The 21,638-nt window shown below is 41.4% G+C and overlaps 1 protein-coding gene across 1 annotated transcript in view; it reads left to right on the forward strand.

Moving 5' to 3' along the window:
- Nucleotides 1–19,105, forward strand: part of plxnb1a (plexin b1a) — a 69,363-nt gene extending 50,258 nt beyond the window's left edge. Inside the window, exons 16-38 of the mRNA XM_054608762.1 lie at nucleotides 494–645; nucleotides 977–1,082; nucleotides 3,076–3,212; nucleotides 3,336–3,509; nucleotides 3,718–3,952; nucleotides 4,139–4,381; nucleotides 4,498–4,674; nucleotides 5,072–5,220; nucleotides 5,863–5,963; nucleotides 6,075–6,305; nucleotides 6,470–6,647; nucleotides 6,728–6,794; nucleotides 7,338–7,484; nucleotides 8,716–8,890; nucleotides 8,984–9,087; nucleotides 9,180–9,264; nucleotides 11,130–11,302; nucleotides 11,463–11,623; nucleotides 12,643–12,790; nucleotides 12,913–12,977; nucleotides 14,266–14,341; nucleotides 14,574–14,648; nucleotides 16,085–19,105. Coding sequence (XP_054464737.1) covers nucleotides 494–645; nucleotides 977–1,082; nucleotides 3,076–3,212; nucleotides 3,336–3,509; nucleotides 3,718–3,952; nucleotides 4,139–4,381; nucleotides 4,498–4,674; nucleotides 5,072–5,220; nucleotides 5,863–5,963; nucleotides 6,075–6,305; nucleotides 6,470–6,647; nucleotides 6,728–6,794; nucleotides 7,338–7,484; nucleotides 8,716–8,890; nucleotides 8,984–9,087; nucleotides 9,180–9,264; nucleotides 11,130–11,302; nucleotides 11,463–11,623; nucleotides 12,643–12,790; nucleotides 12,913–12,977; nucleotides 14,266–14,341; nucleotides 14,574–14,648; nucleotides 16,085–16,189 — 3,264 coding nt within the window. The 3' untranslated portion in view covers nucleotides 16,190–19,105. The remainder of the gene's footprint in view (nucleotides 1–493; nucleotides 646–976; nucleotides 1,083–3,075; nucleotides 3,213–3,335; nucleotides 3,510–3,717; nucleotides 3,953–4,138; nucleotides 4,382–4,497; nucleotides 4,675–5,071; nucleotides 5,221–5,862; nucleotides 5,964–6,074; nucleotides 6,306–6,469; nucleotides 6,648–6,727; nucleotides 6,795–7,337; nucleotides 7,485–8,715; nucleotides 8,891–8,983; nucleotides 9,088–9,179; nucleotides 9,265–11,129; nucleotides 11,303–11,462; nucleotides 11,624–12,642; nucleotides 12,791–12,912; nucleotides 12,978–14,265; nucleotides 14,342–14,573; nucleotides 14,649–16,084) is intronic.
- The last annotated feature ends 2,533 nt before the right edge of the window (nucleotides 19,106–21,638 follow it).

Genomic DNA, 21,638 nt, shown 5'->3' on the forward strand with positions numbered 1-21,638 from the left:
TTTCTTTTTAGATCAGACTTAGAAAAGGGATCAACTGAATTATTTAATCTATTTAGTTTTTCACACTTGCCTCCAAGGGCTTCCGTACATGAGAGATGGGGAAGAAGTATCAAGTTAGTTTTCAGATAGAATATGATATAAGTTTATGTCTGTTTTGACTGCTGGACTGGTTTTACGGTCTCTTTTATCCCCATCTGGATATTTTCTGTGACCGTTTGCACCAACCCTGAGTGTGACAGCTCAGATGGGCTGATTTTTAAACTTGATATGAACTCCTCTTGTTGATATGCTTTGCTTCCGTTCAGTTCATGTCAGTCTTTTACTAAACACATGAAGATCCACCTTGCAGCATGTCCAAAAACTTCTGTGCTTCTGTCATTCAAAAACACAACTTTTTGATGTATTAGACTGCATCATTACATCCCTACTGGACTTATGCTGAAGCAACAATCAGGATGTACGTTTCATCTTTCTGGTCATCTTTGTGTTCCAGCTGGACCCGGTATCCGGTCCCGTGGAGGGAGGGACGGTCGTGACCATTTCGGGCTCCAACCTCGGCCAGAGAGCCGAAGATATCCAGAACTCGGTCACGGTGGCCGGGGTCCTCTGCAGTGTCATCCACAGCAGATACGAAGTCTCCTCGAGGCGAGTCGTTGTTTTAGTCAAGGACAAACTGATTGGAATTTAAAGGTCGAAGGTCAATGTCACCTTGACCTCACATCTGTCCCATCCTAGGGACATCTCAGGGAACGCCTTCAGGGAACGTCCTCAAATTTTGAAGAAACGGCCACTTGGCATTTAAAGGCACATTTTTTCTAGAATTTGGAGGTCAAAGGTCACTGTGACCTCAAAATCACCGAAACGTAAGATAAGATAAAATTGCGAAGTGATGACATTTAGGACGAGCTGCAACTTGACTTGTTGGTGGTGGTGATTGTAGTGATAATAGTGACGATGATATCTCTTGACCCTGCAGGATAGTGTGCGAGACCACGAGCAGCGGAGGAGAGAGGAGCGGCCAGGCCTCCGTCAAAGTGAGGGGAGGAGGACTCGGACTGTCCGCTCAGATCTTCAGCTTCCAGGTAAACGCCTCAATATTTATTCATTTATATTTATTTGTTAATGCAAATTAGGTGATAACTGCTGCAGATCTGTAATCACAGTTCAACTGTCAAATTCAACTAATAAGAACACCCAGGTATCACTGTCAGAGGAGCCTGTTACCTGTTTAAAAAACACTGTACATGAATATCAACTTGCATTCCGTATTTAGACTGTGTACTGTGTCCATTTCTAATTTTTTCATGATTTGTGTCTCTATTTATTGATATTCTGGTTGCAAATTCATTATTTAAAAACCCAAAATATGATCACGGTATCTTTTGGAAATTATTTATTAGACTGAATGTTTCAGGGAAAATGAACATTTTGTAGCTCGCTCTCAAAACGCGACGCTCAGGAAGTGTCAGCCTCGCCTGACTGAATGTAAAATGAGGATAAATTATGTAAAAAAGTTCTTCTTCTCCCTTCCCTCGCTATGACTTGAGTTGTAGTCATAAAAAAATGTTAATAGTGGGAATAATAAATCTGTTTTCACTCTGGTGTGAAACCCACTGTGTGGATATGCATAAGATCACACCGATTAATCAAATATTTAATATCGAGTTGGGGGGGGGCGCAGACCGGTTCAAGAGAGGAAATATCAAATAAGAGATTTGAAACGCCCCCGAAGAGTTGACATCACTCGTGGCGTTGCTGTGCATGAAAGCTCAAAACACCTCTTTGACAGCTGACCCTTAAACGCAGCATTGACTTGATCACTTGAGGAATTTGATCAGACTTCACTTCCATGCAGCCAATAAAGTCTTGCCTCTTTAAGTGCATGCAAACCCAGTGAATACGTACAGAAACTTCTGCTGCACCCTTTCAGCAAGCCCGTCGGTCTAGCAGGTTCGCATAATTATGCTGCAGCAAGTAAACAAGCAGCTAAAAAACATTTCTGGGCCATTTTCACACGCAGTTCATAAGCAGCGATTATCGCTCTAAGGTGTTGACCAGAACAGACTCACTGAGAGGGGAGCACCTTAGTGTTTTCTCTAAACTAGGCCTGTAATGCCTCATTTGGAGAATCGATACAGCTGTGATCTATCTAGTATCTAGTATCTTAATAAATATGTGGGAAATTGCCTACATTTCCTGAACAGAAATCTGAATATTTGATAAAGCCAGGTTCATTTTTACTTGTCTTTGTATCACTCCATAAATCAAGAAAATACTGTCTGTCAAATATATTTTCACCATCATTTTAGGAATAAAAGAATCTATAAATCAGGCTATGAATGATATATGAACAAACCCCTCTGTCAAAACCTTCAGAATATAGAGAGGAATTAAACTGGAACGTTGGGTGTATCTAAGTGCTAATGAAGAGGATATTTCTGACTCAGGGTCTGAGAAAAAAAACAGCCTTTAAAGATATGTATTGTATGGTTCCATTCATTTTAAAGACAGGAGAAGTGAATAGGCTCCAAAAATGAACTATTAGATATCTGTTATGTTTCAAGTTATACAAACGAGGCATCATCTATAGACGCAAATAGACAAAGTAAAAAGAATGAACGCTTAAATGTGTATTTTGGATGAAAGAAAACATGTTAGGGAATCAACAAAGTGCTTAGAAACAGTGTTTTTTTTGCTGAAACAGCTCCCATACGGTTATTGTTAATCAGCCAGCCCTCTGAACTGTGGCGTGTTAAATGTAAGTGAACCACTGCGACACACTAAAGTCACAGCAGCACGTCTCCTCATTACCATAACAGCACGAGGACTGCAGGTTTGACTTCATTAATTAGCCAAAGTGACAAGCAAATTAATTGATGTATTAAGCAGGCTGTGAGGCGACCTTCTAGCGTTTTCCCAGAATGCCCCTGTGTCTCTTTTATCTTCCCCGATAAATCACCCGCTCGGTATCAGATTATTGATTTGTATTTTTTTTTTTTTTTCTCTCCCTCTCTTGTGGATCTTTTACATTTCATCCTATATCTTCCATCTTCTCCTCGTCTCTCCCGCCACCAGGATCCCGTACTGAGCGGCATCTTCCCACAAAGAGGGCCCAAGGCGGGGGGCTCCTCTCTCACCATCAGAGGCCGGAGACTGAGTACCGGACACCAGAGCGAGGTCGGCGTCCTGATCGGAGGAGTGCCGTGCGTGGTGTAAGTGTCTTTGATTGATCGTGAATTAAGACTTTTTTTTGAGTTATAAAAATAAAACTTTCTCTTTGTGATTAATATTTGGAATAAAATGGGTAAAAAAAAAAACAACAACACTCTGTTCAGGCTCAACATCCAGGAGGATCAGATCATCTGTCTGACCAGAGGCAGCAACAGAACGGGAGAGCATGGCATCACCGTGCGGTTTGGTGGCACGGAGCGCCACCTACAGGGTCTGGTGTATCATTACACCCACAACCCCAACATCTCGATGGCTGCTCCGTCCAAGAGCTTCCTCAGGTGATTATCAGGCTCAATGAAGCCATCTTGACCATGTACATATTATAGATTTTAACTATGGTGAAAAGATAATCCATCTTAAGCTTGTTGCCCGACGCAGAAGCATATTGAAGAAGTAAATTGTCCGTCCTGATCCGTCTTCTAGAGGTCATGAACATAAAATACAAGGAATAAGACATTCTTTTTCTTCACTTTTTTTCTCCTACAGCGGAGGCCGAATCATCAGGGTCTCCGGTCAGAACCTGGATGTGGTCCAGGAGCCCAAAATGAGGGTGACCCTCAGTCCCCCCGATACTCTCCCTCCCAGGAGGAGACGGGGCGTCAGAGGGAGGAGCAAAGGAAGCCCGATCATAAGACGGGAGGGTCCAGGGCCACTGAAGAGATGGAGGAGGATCGTCCCGGAGGCGGACTGCCCCGAGGGTACGCTCTGTCACGTCAAACAGGTAAGAATCATACAACAGTGTGCATCTATATGGTTTTATTTAAACCTAGTAAATGAGCTTAAAAAAATTGTATATGTGTGTGTGTGTATATATATATATATATATATATATGATATTCTTTCCTTAAGAAGCTCATCTTTCTAAAATGTCAGTAATATCCCTAGTCTTATTGCTCCTCCCCTCCAGTACGAGTCTCGCTGCACAGTGAATAGCTCCTCCCTCATCCTGTGTCCAACTCCCGCGGTGGGTCCGGAGGCCAGGAGGGCCAGGGTCAAAGTTCACTTCCTGTTGGACAGCCTCCATTTTGACTTCAGCTCCGTGGGGAACGGGGCCTTCAGCTACGAGCCAAACCCACAGCTCTACATGCTGAACCAGAACGATCCCAGCAAACCGTACCACCACAAACCCGGCAGCATCATCTCCGTTGAGGTGGGCGCCGATATCTGCAATGCAGTAATGTTGTAATAATTACCAGCACTGACATTCCCTATATATATATGTAGTAAATATCGTAGTTTCACTCATTTCCTGTCACACCGCTCCAGGGAGAGAACCTGGACCTAGCGATCTACAAGCATGAGGTGGAGGCTCGGATAGGGGCGGGGGTGTGTTCTGTGAAGACCCTGACACACAACCACTTGTACTGTGAGCCGCCGGCACAGCAGCCCTCGGTCAACGCTGGCAAAAAACAGGACGGCATGGACGGTCTGCCTGAGTTCACGGTGAGTAAATGTCACCGTGAACCTGGAACTCAAGTTGCACATTGACACTCGGTGTGACCCTACTGAAGCCTTTTACATTTACAGCTTTTATTTAGGTTCACGAAATGAAGCGTTCAATGTCTGTAATCATATGTTATGACGACATCAATCAGAAAAAAATAAAAAAGATGGATAAATGTAATGGCTCTGTTAGATAGCTGCCACACAACCCTGTTAATACAGGTGCAAACCTCGCTTTGTGTACTTCAGGCGGGAGAGCAAACTGCAGTGACTATGTTCTTTGTAGGTTAAGCAAGAGGAACAACAAAGCGTGATTGCATTGATTCAAACTCGTTCATCTTGATCTCTTTTTCTCTTGTTTGCTGTTTTAAAAAAAGTCTGTCATTGTGCTTTCCAGGTGAAAATGGGGAATCTGAACTTCTCTCTGGGCAGAGTGCAGTACGACAGCCAGGCCCAGTCTACGTTTCCTCTGGAGGCTCAGGTTGGAGTCGGGGTGGGAGCCTCCATAGTGGCTCTGATTGTGCTCATCATAGTCCTCATATACAGGTAGACACAGACGGCGTTTGGTCTTTGGACCTGACTTTATCTTACAGTCCTCAACGGGCTAAAATGTCCAGGAGCTGGAATATGATTAGCAGTCAAACAAGCTCTTCTTTAGGTTTTATTGGTTTTTATTTTTTCCTCTGAGAACTTTAATTGACAGCAAGGCTCCACGTTTTTTTTCTACCCTGTCCTGAAAAGAAGTAAACTATCCAGAAGTCACTGTTAACCGTCTTCTTCTTCTTCTTCTTCTTCTTCTTCTTCTTCTTCTTCTTCTTCTTCTTTTCTTCTTCTTCTTCTTCTTCTTCTTCTTCTCCTCCTCCTTCTCCTCTTCCTCCTCCTCCTCCTTCATCTTTTCTCTTCTTTCTTCTCCTTCTTTCTTCCTTCATCTTCCCCTTCCTTCTTTCTTGTCCTTCTTATTTCTTCTTTTTTCTATCTTCTCCCTTCTATCTTCTTTTTTCTTTCTTGTACTTCTGTCTTCTTTTTCTCCTTCTTCTTCCATCATTCTCCTTGTCCTTCTTCTTCTTCTTCTTCTTCTTCTTCTTCTTCTTCTTCTTCTTCTTCTTCTTCTTCTTCTTCTTCTTCTAATAAAACAGTGCTGGTTTATCTCTTGACCTAAATGTTGTCTGCATCACTGTCGTTTGTCAGGAGGAAGAGCAAACAGGCCATGAGGGACTACAAGAAGGTGCAGATCCAGCTGGAGAACCTGGAGACCAGTGTGAGGGACCGGTGTAAGAAGGAGTTCACAGGTACGGTCCTCTTCACTTTTAGAAAATAACATCAGCTCACCAGTTTTCAGACATCAGGAAAGATACACAAAGTGGACCCCTCATTAATTTCCCCCCACCCCCCTCCTTCAGACTTGATGACGGAGATGATGGACGTGTCCAGTGATTTGGTGGGTTCTGGGATCCCCATCCTGGACTACCGGGCGTACGCAGAGCGCATTTTCTTCCCCGGCCACCAGGAGTCGCCTCTGAGACGAGATCTGGACGTCCCTGAGAGTCGAAGGCAGACCGTGGAGCAAGGGCTGGTTCAGCTGTCCAATCTGCTCAACAGCAAACTCTTCCTCACCAAGGTCAGACAACAGGGCTATGACTTTTTTTTCAGGTTAATGAATAAGAGCAGTTTGTTATTGGGAAAGATCTTCCCATCAATATCCAGTCCTTTCTTCTCAGAATTAGGGCCAATAGAATAGACAGAAACTGTAATACAGATTTTCCCAATAATCTTCTTATACCCCTTGTCTCCCCAGTTTATCACACTCTGGAGGTCCAGCGGACGTTCTCCCCGAGGGACCGGGCCTACGTGGCCTCCCTGCTGACCGTAGCCTTGCACGGTAAACTGGAGTACTTCACTGACATCTTGAAGACACTGCTCAACGATCTGGTGGAACAGTATGTGGCCAAGAACCCCAAGCTGATGCTCAGGAGGTGAGGTTGTCCGATCATCAAGGTGCCTTTAGCACATTCATCCGTAAATCATGTGCTAACTTTTTTCCTTTTTTTCCCAGAACGGAATCAGTGGTTGAGAAGCTTTTGACGAACTGGATGTCCATCTGTCTGTTTACCTTTCTGAGGGTATGTACACTAGTATTTTCTACACCTGGCCAGAGATCAGTAAAAAAAGTCTGTATGGAAATTATTTATTTCGTCAGAAAATAACATAAATTTGAGAAAATTAAATATAAATATAAATATAAAACTATATATTTTTAATTTATCTACAGACCTCTATTATTTATATTGGGACACTTGCTTAAGCCCCAAACATCCAGGTTGAGAACCACTGACCAATGGTTTTATGTGTATTAATAGATGTTATTTAACTGTTTCTATTTCTTACTAAATCACAACATTGTTGTTGCAAGTTGTCCACAACAATCAATAATGTTATCATTTTTATAATACACAAATGACACATCTTTTCACTTAGAAACACTTTACAATTATAACATGCATCACAAAAACTCTCCATTGAAGCAAGCGCATATTTAACTTAGCAACGTGGCCACTCAGAAGTGAAGGACTCGGTCAGGACAGTCACTGAACGACTCCTAAATGAAGTTCTGTGGTGGTAGTGGTAGGACATTGCTGACCTTCCGTCTTTCCTGCTTGGCCCAGGAATCAGCAGGGGAGTCCTTCTACATGCTGTTCAGAGCTATAAAGCACCAGGTGGACAAGGGTCCTGTGGACGCCGTGACGGGAAAAGCCAAGTACACGCTGAACGACAACAGGCTGCTGCGGGAGGACGTGGAGTACCGCACTCTGGTCAGAACACCCACTATAAAGTATATTTACACAGGCTGGGTTAATATGTTAACAATGTCAGAGTCGTGGCAATAACACGAAGAGAATCTGTTCTGTATATTGCTTAAATATAGGTGACTCTTTTTCTTAATTTTTATGGCATTAAAGTGTAACTTGGGTATTTTTCAACCTTGATATTTCCCCATGCGGAATGCTGCAGCCGCTAAACTAGCTGCAATGTAATCATATCTGTCAATTCTTCACCGTTGATGTTAACTAAAAGTACTTGTTTTTTTCCCACTGACGGGCTCAGAGTGTTATTCTAAGTGTCTGAAAACATTATAGAAAGAACCCTACAAAGAAATGAAACCTTTATCTTTTCCTTTTGTCTTAACCAAGTCTCGCTCAAGAGAGGTCTCGTTCTTAAATCTCACGAGAGGTGACTCGCTCCAGGGAGACATGGTGGACACAAAAGGGAGAGTTTGTCAGTTAGTTGTGTTTGAGTACAGAGAGTGTAGGCTTAGTGTTATTTAAAAGATAGGTCATTGTCATGGTTGAATATTTTGCTGATTTCAACAATCTGGATGCAATGTGAGATTTCATAACTCCTTGAATGAGACAAACCAGATAAAGCTAAAAAGGTTTAATAAAAAAGAAAAAGGTTTAATTCTCTGTAGGTTTCTTTCCATAATGTTGTCCGACACTTAAAATAACAATCTGAGCCTCTCACTGGTAAAAAAAACGAGCACTTTTAGTGGACGTACATTGACGGATTACAGTGAAGCCCGTTTTAACGGCTGGAGACCCAGCACTCTTGATCAATGCTGGACCAATGGGACTGAAATTCCAGGTCCAGCTTGCGAGTCAAGGTTGAAAAATACACAAGAAAACCGGGCTGGCAGAAAATGGTTGGCCTTCTTTAAGTACTATTAGTACCACTTTTTATTTATTCCAAACAAATTGGAAATGTTAAATATTACTTTGTGCTAGATTATTTAAATGTTCAGGAACATATTTATTTTGAATTACTGTTGTATTATATAAAGTGGGGGGTCAAATTAAACATCAAACAGCAATATTACATTTTTTTGTTTGTTTTTGCGTATTCAAATTTGGATGACATGAATTGATAAATAAAGATGACTAGTTAAACTCAAACCACTATGCACAACTACACACACATCCCAACGAAAAATTCAGTATGGCATTATTCCAATATTTTCCACCATTAACCTGTTCCTAATGTGTCCAGACCCTAAACGTAGTGATGCCAGCTACAGCCGCCGGCGGAGGCACCACCACGCAGACGGTTCCGGCCAAAGTCCTGGACTGTGACACCATCACCCAGGTGAAAGAGAAACTCCTGGAGCAAACCTGGAAGGGAACCTCCTTTTCCCAGAGGCCACACGTTGACTCCTTACACCTCGGTAAGTCCAGTTCATTTCACAACACATATTTTTAGTGTTCTGGAAAAAGCAGAACACAATGTCACGTAAACATTTTCTTTCTTTCCCCTCCAGAGTGGCGTTCAGGTGTCGCGGGTCACCTGATCCTATCAGATGAGGATCTGACATCAGTAGTGCAGGGCTTGTGGAAGCGGCTCAACACACTGCAACACTACAAGGTAAGAGCTCATCACACAAATGGTAAAACATGTCCACAACACATTGCTTTAAACAGGAAGTGTGAACGTTGTGATGCGACTCTGTGACGTAGGTCCCCGACGGAGCGACCGTGGCCCTCGTCCCCAGGAACACCAAAAACCACCTCCACGACAGCCACGACTACATGCCTGGAGAAAGTGAGTGTCCCCGCACCTCTACAGTAATCAGATATGAATAGTTATGAAACGGAAAACTTCTAGTAGCCAATCTGATATCGATTGATGAAGCTGACACTTTGCATTACTGAACAAGAGACTGGAATATGATGAGAAAGAGACCGTCTTAGAAAAGCGCATGCAAAATGGTGGAGGGCTTTTCAGATTTTTTTTCCAACATTCATTTTTTTTGATTTGATAACAACTTTACATTTACTTAACCTGCTCCCACAATATAGACAACCTCCAGGTTTAACGAAAAATCATGCAATATTGCCCAATCAAATTGTGATATTTCATCAAAAACATTTTATTCCACATGTCTCATTTAAAACTCGCCCCAAACAAACCATTTGAAGAAACCAGATCCTGTAAAAAGCATTAATGCATTCTGAGCTCCTCAGCGCAACTATGAAGCCATGTTAGATTCAGCAGAGACCAACAGTCATGTGACAATGATTCAGTGAAACTTGGACTGAACTGCCGGCTGCTGAGCACAGAGCATTGAGGGGAGGACAGGAGCTTATTATTTAGCATGTTGAGCCTCCATTTTTTTTTTCCAACATTGGAAACACTTGTGTACACTTGGAACAATGTAAGATATATAGATTGGCAATTTTTGTAAAATGAATTAACAAAGATATTCAACTTCGATTTTTTTTTTATGATTTATGACATTATAACTGTGTTATGTTGCACAAAATATTTTTTTTATTTCTCTCTACTTCTAGCCATGGTTGGTTGGGCTGTTTCCATAAGACTGAACCAAAAAGACGGCCTGAAACTGCTTGGGGTTCAGAGGGTTAATATATAGAATATTAATATTCTCCGGGGGTTTCTTCAGTGTAGTGAAGCTTTATTTAATGTAGAGTTACAGGGAGCTTAGCTAACCACACTTTCACACACTCACAAGTAGTTTGCCCTACGCTGCATACTGTATGAGCAGCAGAAGCTGTAGAAAAGCAACTTCACCCCGAACACACACTCATATCCATCTGTGTTTTCTGTGCGCACACTGAAATATAATATTTACAGACAGAAAAAAACACTGTACAAGTGAATGCAGTCGTGTGTTAGCTGAACAGAACGGGAACAACCAGGGGAGGGCGCTGTTTGACTACAGTTGTTCTGGTGCATTGGTTAAGGATGAAGTGGGAGAGCTGAGTCAGTTAGTTTTAAAACAGCAGAGAAAAAAAAAGCATTTAATACATCATTTTAACGCTGAGACTTTTATGTTTGCTGCCCAAAAAATATGAACCTCGATTTGACAACGTTTCAAAACACTGAAGTTACCAAAACTGGTGAAAACTGCTCAACCACTTATGGTTGGTCCCCTTTCCTCTGTTCACGGTTTGTTTTTTGGGTGATTTTTTTGTAGAAAAGTGAGTAAGAAACAAGAGCAGATATTTAGATAAACACATGTACGACCCAAGAAATTATACCAAGTAAGACAGGGACAAAAAACAAAAAGGGGGACAAAAGCAAAGTGAGGAGAATAACATAGGTTTAGACTGAAGAGTATAAGAGAGAGAAACGAAGGTCCAGAAAAATGTATATAGATGGATGTGTATGTGTGTTTTGTGTGTGCGTGCTAGCGTGCCTGTGTGCGTGTGAGATCCGGTTAATGGGTGAAAGACGGGTGTCGAATGAGATTAGGTAGTAATAAGGGACACATTTCAATCTACACGTTAATACACAAATACTGTACATCTACACAAATATCTTTATTTATTTATATATATATATATATATATATATAGTTAGTTTACAGTTTTAACAACACCCTTTGCTTAGTGCATCTCATCCTACCAGCCGTACTGAACCAACCGTTGTCCCCCTCTCAACAGAGACCCCCATGCTGGACGACGGGGAGGAGGGAGGAGTGAGGCTCTGGCATCTGGTGAAAGCCGGCGAGGAGTCGGACCTGCCTAAGAACAGGAAGGGCAGCGTGAAGGAGCGGGGCGGCGAGAGGGCAAAGGCCATCCCCGAGATCTACCTCACACGGCTGCTCTCCATGAAGGTAAACCGGATGATCCCAACAGCTGTCCGTCAAGGCAGGACTAAATGTTTGTAGATGAAAAAGTCAACATTTCGTGGGGGATGCTGCTCTGTAGATAAGTAAGAAGTGAGTCAGCGTGAGACTACTATGAGGGTTCTCTCTGCTCTCCTCTCCGTCTCAGGGCACGCTGCAGAAGTTCGTGGACGACTTGTTCACGGCGATCCTGAGCACCAGTCGTCCCGTCCCTCTGGCGGTCAAATACTTCTTCGACCTGCTGGACGAGCAGGCTCTGCAGCACAACATCGTGGACCCCGAGACCATCCATATCTGGAAAACCAACAGGTAAACCGGTCAGCAGCGGCTCATTCAAAGGACTAGTCACTGGTCACCAGTTATCAGCACACATGCTTTTACTATGAGCTGTTGTGAAGATGCATTTGAAATGCCGGAGCTTTATTAGTCCTTTTTTATTACTTATAACATTACAGAAATATCTATGGTGGTTCCTACAAATATCACCATATCTCATGAACCCTTTTATCAAAGGATTATATAAAATAAGATATATCTTTATTGATCCCCAGCAGGGAAATGCTGTTGTTGCAACAAAAATAAATAATAGGAGGTACGTACTCTCGGATAAACATAGAAGCTATAAGAGCGTTTGGAGACAAATGACACACGGTAAAGTGAGCGGTGATGATGAAGAGACAGCGGTGTGATTAAAGTGACCATGAATTCTTCAAGAGAACTTTGTTTGTCCTCTCACGCCTCTGTGATAAATGGAGAATCAAAAAGTCTTGATGAATTAAAGTAAATGTGGGGGGACAGGTTTCATTTAAAACATCCCTTTAAAAAAACTCAGTATAATCCAAGTCTCATTTATCCCAAACACATGCATCTTCACCAACATTTAACATAGTTTAACATGTTGAATTATGATATAGTATGCAATATGAGACATAGTATAAGGTATACCATATTATATAGTCTAGTACAACAGTAGAACATAGTATATATGGTATAACATAGTAGTATTATAATACATAACTAGAATATATCAAGATGGCTGAGTGAGCCAGACACTGTGCAGAAATGTGTGTGTGTTTCCACTGCGACTGTCAATATATTTAGGTCCCATTCACACTAGTAGTTTCTTTCATTCAGTCAGAAAAATATCTAATGATAACATATTGTTTAGGTGTGAAAGCACTTCCATCTTTCTGGTCGTAAACTGAACAAATAGCTTCATCTCTTTTTTTGTTTTGTTTTCCTGCTACATATCAATATGCTTTCTTAATATACCTAATAAGGGAATCACTGCTTTATATGCGCGTCAACTTTCTTGCCTTGCCAAACAGTTTGCCGCTGCGGTTCTGGATCAACATCCTGAAGAACCCGCAGTTCATCTTCGACGTGCAGACCTCAGACCACGTGGACGCCGTGCTGTCCGTCATCGCCCAGACCTTCATGGACTCCTGCACCATAGCCGACCACAAACTGGGGCGGGTGAGCTCATCATTTAAAGGCACCTTTAATGGTCCAGAAACCTATTATTCTGTAGCGCCGTGTCTCTGCTGTCAAATAAACAAACCCGGGACACGTTTCATCCATACTTCTTCCTCGCACAGGACTCCCCCATCAACAAGTTGCTGTATGCAAGAGACATCCCGCGCTACAAGCAGATGGTGGAGAGGTAAGAATATGGCGGCCAGTTGCCCCACTGACCCCAGGCATGAAAAACATTCTGGAGGAGAGACAAGGGAGGGAGGGAGGCCGAGGACAATCTGTCAGTGCCAGACAGAGGGTAGACCCAGCCCCCGAGGCTTCCATGCATGGATGGTCTGAGAGCAGACTGCTACACTTGCTACTGTCTGCTGCGCATTAAAGCCTGCAGATCACACTGGTGATGTGTTCAAGCATTGCTTGGCAAGATTTTTACAAGACAAATAGTCCTGTTTTATAAGCCTTATTAGTCTTATCTACATTTTAAAAAAAGGATAAGGCTGCAGAAAACTGTGTTCTATACTCTTGTCTCTTCATATATTTCCTTCATATTCATATTTTCTGGCTTAATTTAAAGTAACCCAACAATACATTTAAGACTTGTATTACAGTCTTACTATATTGCAGTGATGTAAAAATGTACTCCGTAGACTCTGACATCACTTTACGATGCTGTCGGACAAGCTGTTCAGCTTGTCATTATTTGCATTAATTAGATTAAGTCTTTAGGTTAAAGGAGACACATCATGCTAATTTTGAAGTATACATTTGTACTCACTGGTTTCTATTAGAACATGCTGACATGCTTTAATGTTTAAAAAAACACATTATTTTTCTCATACCGTCTGTCTAAGTATACCTTGTGCGTTTTATATCTATAAACGCTCCGTTTTTGCACAAAATATTCTCTGATTGGCTTTTGAGAAAAATACGGCGTTGTCTTTATTTCACAGTTTGTGGTTGTCAGGCTCTTAAGATGCACGATAGCATGATATGTCCCCTTTAAAAGAAGCCTGCTGTGCCGAGCCTTTCCAGAGCAGCTGTATATCTTAATGTACAACACATGTACTTCAATGGCCCGAATAGCTCATCCGTACGGCAACACTTCTGTTCCTGCTCATATTTATGCTCTGATTATTATTTTATAACGACAGCGGCAGAAACGACTATGTATAACGTGAATAATCACCCGGAGAACACTCCAAATTACAGCCCATGTGTATATAAGTCAATGTTTGTGTTCACTGGAGCAAAAAAAAATGTTATTTCAGGTTTCAGATGAAAGTATTAAAAACATTAATTTAATTTGTGCCATTTAAATACCACCATAAAGGGGTTCAAGGAATCAAACTCCGTTTAATTTCAAATTCAAGGTGTAGGGTATTTCCTTTAAAACAATAAAAAAGTATAAAAGAGCTTTCAGTTCTTTTCCATACACGACTCTACCCTCCTCTCTTTGCTCCCCCCTCTCTCTGCAGGTACTATGCAGACATCCGTCAGACCATCTCTGCCAGTGACCAGGAGATGAACTCGGCTCTAGCGGAACTCTCTCGTGTATGTCACCCGTTTTTTTTTTTTTTTTTTTCCCCCAGTTTGCTGGAATGAAAGGCTAAAGGTTGAACACACAAATCGTTTCAGGTCCTGGAAATGTTTCCATGTCGGTGGGCGCCTGACAAGCTAGATGTGGAGTTTGAAATAAAATATGAATGTCAACTAATGCAGCTTTTAACAGCCTTCCCCCCCTGACTTTTCTTTTACTCTCCGTTCTTTTACTCTCACAAAACAGAATTACGCCGCAGAGGTCAACTGTCTGGTGGCTTTACACGAGCTGTACAAGTACATCAACAAATACTACGATCAAGTAAGTATAATGCCAGTACAAAAACACGACTGTCGGGTTGTGCAGCAAGTCGTGCTGTGCTTGTGATGCACCTCGACTGCATGTCCAAGTGATTGAATCTCTGTAAGCGCCGAAAATACAGCAGCGCAGTAGGTAAATAATATTAAACGTAACATAAGCCCCACCCCCTATAGTATACCGTATACCATGACACAGTGACACATTTACTCCTTCATTTTAGACACCAAAGGTTGAAAAAAGCTTCTCATAGTCACAGTGTGGGACGTCGGCAAATTAACTCAAACTCGTCACGTTCCGATTTTTCATTGGCTGCTTGATTATAAGGAGAATTGGCACAGTTCTCATGATCCGTGAGTAACCCTGTATTCCAATTTATTAAAGTCTGGGTAGGGTTAATCACAGTTTCAAAATGAATATACATTTTGACACTTATGCTCAATGTGCCTCAGCCTGGTGTGGGAGGCCTCAGACCCCTTGCGGACCCTCCTTGAAACACGTAACACAAAATTGTTTATCTAGCCTCCTAATTTTGCTCTCAAAGCCCATCAGATTGATACATTTTTTCCTTCTGTACAAAATGTAGGCTGAAAATGTTGCAATATAGTAAATCGCCGAAGACAAGACTTCAAAACGCAGTCCACATACCAATGGGTGATGTCACCATGACCCTCGTCCACCTCTTATAGACAGTCTATGGTTTGTGGTTCTTGGGACTGATGTCACCAATGTTGTTAATAAAACACTAGCCAGGAATTACATTACATTACATATTACATTACAGTCATTTAGCAGACGCTTTTATCCAAAGCGACTTACAGTCAGTAGTATATTACATATCATTCACCCATTCACACACTGATGACAGGCTACCATGCAAGGTGCCACCATCAGACTCTAACTAACATTCATGCAACATCCAGTCCACACCGATGGCAAGCCTTCGGGAGCAACTTGGGGTTAAGTGTCTTGCCCAAGGACACATCGACTGCCGAAGCCGGGTATCGAACCACCGACCCTCTGATTGGAGAACTACCTTGCTCTCCACTACGCCACAGCCGCCCCAGCTTATGTTACGGCCTACCGATACTCTAGTTGAATTTAATGGAAACTATAAAACGATACCACCCTCCAAACTCTTTAAATGCAGAGTATCTCTCTCACTCGTGTAAACTGCTCCAACCTGACCAGAAATCAGCTTCACACATCTGCCGTGCATAGTTACAGTTGCTAAGCTATAACTGGACAATTGCTTTTGGGGGGGGGAGGGGTTTAGCAAACATCCAATTACATGTACTGTACGTCGCTCAACTCTTCTCAGCCTTTCACTTTCACTTGTATGATAAAAATGATAAGCCTATTGAGGTAAATACACAATAACTACAATATTCTGTAAATGTCTAAATCAGTGAACTTAAAGGTTTTCCTTCTTCTGTCAGATTATCACAGCCCTCGAGGAGGACGCCACTGCCCAGAAGATGCAGCTCGGTTACCGGCTCCAACAGATCGCTGCGGCTGTAGAAAACAAAGTCACAGACCTATGACCCAAAGGACCTCGAAGTGATGGACGATGACGGGGACTAAGGTTCTGTCTCCTGGAGTGAAGTCCTCCTTCCTTTTTTTTCCCAAGACGAGGGAGGACTAAGGAACATTGTGGCACATGCTGTGATCTTGCCGTCATTTTGACCGAAATTATCTTAACCGGATCACAAATACTGTGCCATGTTTCCTGTCCCGTGTCCAGGAGTTACACTGAGACGCCCTCGGAATTCAGAGACACTGCTGATGGGTAAATAGAAAAGGAGAACATGTGAAATGAAGCACATTTAAACACATGTCTTCTCTCGTAAAGGATTTCCCATGTTGCATTCAAACTAAAAGGAGACACAATATGAGTTTTGTTCTTCCTCCGAATCTTCTTGTCTTTGTGGAGTTGAAGGTTTTCCTGACAAACTGCACTGAACAGTCCAGCTACACTTATTAGTCCTCTGCTGTAGGCGTGCTGGATGAAGAAACCTTGGACGAGGACGAAAAAGGGGAAAAACGAGGGCTTAAATGTCGACGGCTGTGGAGATATCCTCCACGATACGTCAAAGTCTTACATAAAGGACAGACGGATACTGGCAAAGCGCCACGGAGGCCCGAGCAACCGCTTATCGTATTGGAAGGATGTTTCCATTCTGCTTTTATCTTCCTTAAATCATTCTACCGAGTCTTACTCTGTGACGTTTTTATTAGCTGTTGTTGGCTAGCTTGTTGTCCTGTGTAAACACTTTCCCTGGATTTGGGGGTTTTTTTAAGCTTCACATCGCCACTTGTGCATTTGCTGCCTGTAGTTTGAACAGAAAATCGACTATCTGTGAAAGCATCGATTTTAATTTGTCAAGGATGTGGTATATGAATTCTTTCCAATGACCTACTGCTTTTGTGAATGTTCCTTTTCTTAGGCAGGGGTGTTTATCAATTTTGTAAACATTACCCCGGACAATTATTATTATGGATAACTAGTTAAACTGATCCGTCCTAAAGAAAAGCGCAAAGCAAAATGAACTGCATGCAGACAAAACCCATAACAGCACTACTGCAATCTGTAATAATTCAATGAAAACAGATCTTATAACGTTTGAAAGACCAAGCCTGACTTATTAGATAATAAATGCACAAACAGATGAATAAAGCCCAAAGGAATTGAGGACTCAGTAGGTTCTACTGCCACTTCAATATTTATTTCCCTTCCCCATTTTCCATTTGTGTAATATATTTTACTTCCATATGATGTATGTTTTTTTTTTATGTGTGATTGACAGTTTTTTCCTTAAGGTAGGTCATCATAAAAAAAGTCCTATTGATTAAATCAGAGGTGACTATAAAATATATGTAGCGATGTAATTCTGCAACATATATTCTATAGTCACCTCTGATTTAACCTTTCATATAGGTGCATTTCACAGATGTCCAGTTCATTTTTATTCTTTTTTTCCCCCATTTTTTAAGATGTGTCGGCTTTTGCCTATACTCTATTTTCTGTTTTTGGATTTCCACGCAGCCAGTACCCAAAAAGCTTTGTTTTCTCTTCGCCCGCTTAAATACACCGCAGTCACACATGGCAATTACAGTCTCTGTAACTATAACTAATACCCTTTAATATTATGGGCTTCTTTTATTGCTGAACAAAATCATGGAAACAGCTGGCTATACTGGATGGTTGTCATGAGTGCTGCACACAAACATTTCTGCTGATGGAACAGAGCCATGACTTTGACAGTGGCACATTATTGCAAAGCCCCAATAGACAGAAAAATGACCAAGTGTACCGAAAGCCCGTTGTTCAAAGGCCCATTGCTCCAAAAACACAAACTCTTGATGTAACATTCATTACGCAAAATTAGATCATAAGACCTTCCCAGTATTATTTTTCATTTTTCTATAATGGCCAAAGCATGACCCGCCCAACTCAGCCTCTGATTGGCCTACCCTGATATCCTTACCCTAAACTCCTCATGCCTAAACCTAACCAACCCACCCAACAAAGGCAACGAGTACTAAGATGAAGAGCGGCGGGTCATGCCTTCACCAGTACAGAAGAAAAAAAAAATCCAACGACGTCATTCTGCAATTATAATAAGAACGATGCTGCTTTTTGGGGGGTTTGCGGCGCAAAGGGCTTTCAGAAAACTGTTTGTTTTCTGGATAACGGGCTGTCAGACAAATGGGCTTTCCTCCCCAATAGGACATTTTTCGGACTGTTGGGGTTTCAGAATAATAAGCTGTTGGAACAATGGGATGCCAGATTTCGCAGTGTGTTCAGCAAAGCTGCACTTCTTCTTACATCTTTTAGAAATTCTTCCCTTTCCCTCAACACTTAAATCAGACAATATGTTTAATAACATATTGCCGTCGCTCTGTGATGCAACATGTGACGAAGTCTTTTACTATTTTTTACAAATTTAATTTATTTTTTAATTTATTATCTATTGCACATGTTGTTGGTAATTGTTTTTGGACATATGAATAATACTGGTTATGCCCCTCTTAATATGATACAACATCATGTGTAGTTTTTAAAGGAGAAAGCAAGGGACTTTTTACAGACTCTTTTTAACTTGTGGTGTTTCTTTCCACTGTTGACCTACTCTCAAGATTGTAGTAAGTCAAAAATCAAATTCACATCAGCTGTCCGGAAATTCTGAAAGTTTCGATACCTCCATTTATATTTTGCATCCATTTTTAGAAGCAAAAGAGAAATATGATTTTTAACGTTGCGAGCTATCATTTTGTACATTCAAAAAACGTTCTTTGCACATTAGTGTTGCTTGTGTCTTACTTGTGTATGCAAAGCTCCGATGTTTTCCCATTTTCTTGTAGATACATTCTGCTCTTAACTACTCCTGACTTTAATGTTCTCTGACTAATTGATAGGATGAACCTAACACCGACTTAATGTGACGCAATAAAGTGGTCCCGATGTTGATTTATGTCTGACGTTATTTTGTTGTTAAAATACACATGTGTGTGTTACGTATCTCAACCAGATGTAGGTTTGCTAGTAAGTTCGTAAATTACAGAACAAAAGTTAAAATAGGTCAATGTTGACTTTTGCTTTCAGACAGGACATAAACGGTCTCTGGGTTTCAGTTGTGATTCATCTTCTACAGCATCAAAGGATCTCACTATTTTGGTATTTTGACAGTGGTAAGCCTGAACCTGGAACTATAATAGTCATGTACTCTGTGCTCAGTCACACACTGACAGTTTAGGAAGTAATGCATCTCAACTCTCTGATCCTGCTTGCAAAATAAAAAGGTAAAAGACAAAAGTAGAATTAAAATACAGTAGGCTTGTAATAACACACTTAAATAAAAAAACAGTTACTTGTTACACCTGTTTATGACAAGTATTATAGAAGGTCGAAAACAAGGCATATAGTCTGGGTCTCATTTCCAGATTGTCTGATTCCGTTAGCATCTGTATGAGACCAGGCTTTCCAGTCATTCCAATGTAAACCCATCCACAGCAATATTTAACACTCAGAGAAAACGCTCTGGAAGTCAGGAGAAAGTGCCAATAGAGTGCTGCAGGAATGAGTTCTAAAATCTGGAAGCGAGTCAGCATTTTTTTGCACCTCTGGTTCCATTGTAGGGCTGCACGGTGGTGTAGTGGTTAGCACTGTCGCCTCACAGCAAGAGGGGCCCGGGTTCAATTCCCGGGCCAGACAACCTTCTGTGTGGATTTTGCATGTTCTCCCCGTGTCAGCGTGGGTTCTCTCCGGGTTCTCCGGCTTCCTCCCACAGTCCAAAGACATGTACCTTAGGTTAATTGATGACTCTGAAATTGCCCGTAGGTGTGAATGTGAGCGTGAGTGGTTGTCTGTCTATATATGTCTGCCCTGTGATAGGCTGGCGACCTTCGCCCATTGACAGCTGGGATCGGCTCCAGCACCCCCGCGACCCTTAACTGGATAAGCGGTTACGGAAGATGGATGGAGATGGATGGATGGTTCCATTGTCTCCAAGTCAATGGGATTTTGGTTGACTTGGAGACAATGGAATCGGTTTGTTTGCAATCGAGCTTAATTTCTGCTATCCTAAACCCCATCAGCTTTTGTTGAGGAAACCAGTGTGACGCTAACTTCTTGTTAGCTTACACAAATACCTCATACCTGCAGCACTCTATAATAAAATAAGATAGGCTTTATTGTCCTGAAAGAAATTACTCGGAAACATACACTACTGTATCTGCTGTTTTAGAAGACACTTGGAATAACAGTATGCATACATACAGTACATACAGTCGCTAGTCCGCGCGCAAACTCACAAACACACTCACACACACACACACAATGCCAAAAAAGTACATGCATACAGTACCAGTCAAAAGTTTGGACACAGCTTCTCATTCAATGGTTTTTCTTTAAAATACAGTTATTTGTTTTACAGCTATAAGGTCAATTAATGCAAATAGTCTTAAATCGTTTTCTGAAAAGCTAATGTCATGCTTTAAAAAGTAATATTTAATAAGCAACTGTCATGGGAAGTATCAAATGTTATCAATTTATAATATTGTAATAATATATTCAATATACTGTTTATGGACTCAATAAAAACTGTTTTTGTCAAAACTGTTAATGACTACAGTACCAGTCAAAAGTTTGGACACACCTTCTCATTCAATGGTTTTTCTTTATTTTTATTTTTTTCTACATTGTAGATTAATATTGAAGACATCCAAACTATGAAGGAACACATATGGAATTATGTGGTAAACAAACAAATGCTCAACAAACCAGAATATGTTTTATATTTTAGATTCTTCAAAGTAGTTGAATGAGAAGGTGTGTCCAGACTTTTGACTGGTACTGTATGCCTGTACGACACACCAGTAGTCATCATCAAAGACCCTTAACCCACGAAGACAAAGTGTAGCCGCTGTTGGACAAAGACGTTTTCAACACTCCATGTCAATTTTCAATATGCATTTCCCAGGTATCTGGAAGATTTAACCTAGAGTATGTTACAATCAAGGATAACACAAGTGATTGGTCTCCAAAAAGTACTAATGAATTAGCATTGCTAGCTTAGACCTCCTGGCGTCCCACTACTAGACTAATACAGCAGCTAAGATTGTGTACATTGTCAAGTTATACAACATTTCACTAGTTCATAGTATTCCATTGCATCATCTGAGTCAAACAGTTGAATTAAAAGTTTATATGTTTAAATGATGACCACGGCCGATAAGCTGCAGGGAGCCATTATGGTACAGGTAATGAGAATACTATGATTTCAGTGTATGGAGATAATCATTGTATTACATTCACACACCCCTACTTAACATCCATCCGCCGTCGATCGTGTGAGTGTCGCCGACTGTGCGTTTTTATTTCTTCTTGTGGCTGGAGGGTGATGAAATCTCAAATCTGGCCAACCTTGAAAGTGATTAATGTGTGCCTGTGTATGGGTGTGCTTATGGGTGGGTGTGTGGGTGAGAGTGTTC

Source organism: Anoplopoma fimbria, chromosome 12, assembly GCF_027596085.1.
Source record: "Anoplopoma fimbria isolate UVic2021 breed Golden Eagle Sablefish chromosome 12, Afim_UVic_2022, whole genome shotgun sequence".
NCBI classification, from domain to species: domain Eukaryota; kingdom Metazoa; phylum Chordata; class Actinopteri; order Perciformes; family Anoplopomatidae; genus Anoplopoma; species Anoplopoma fimbria.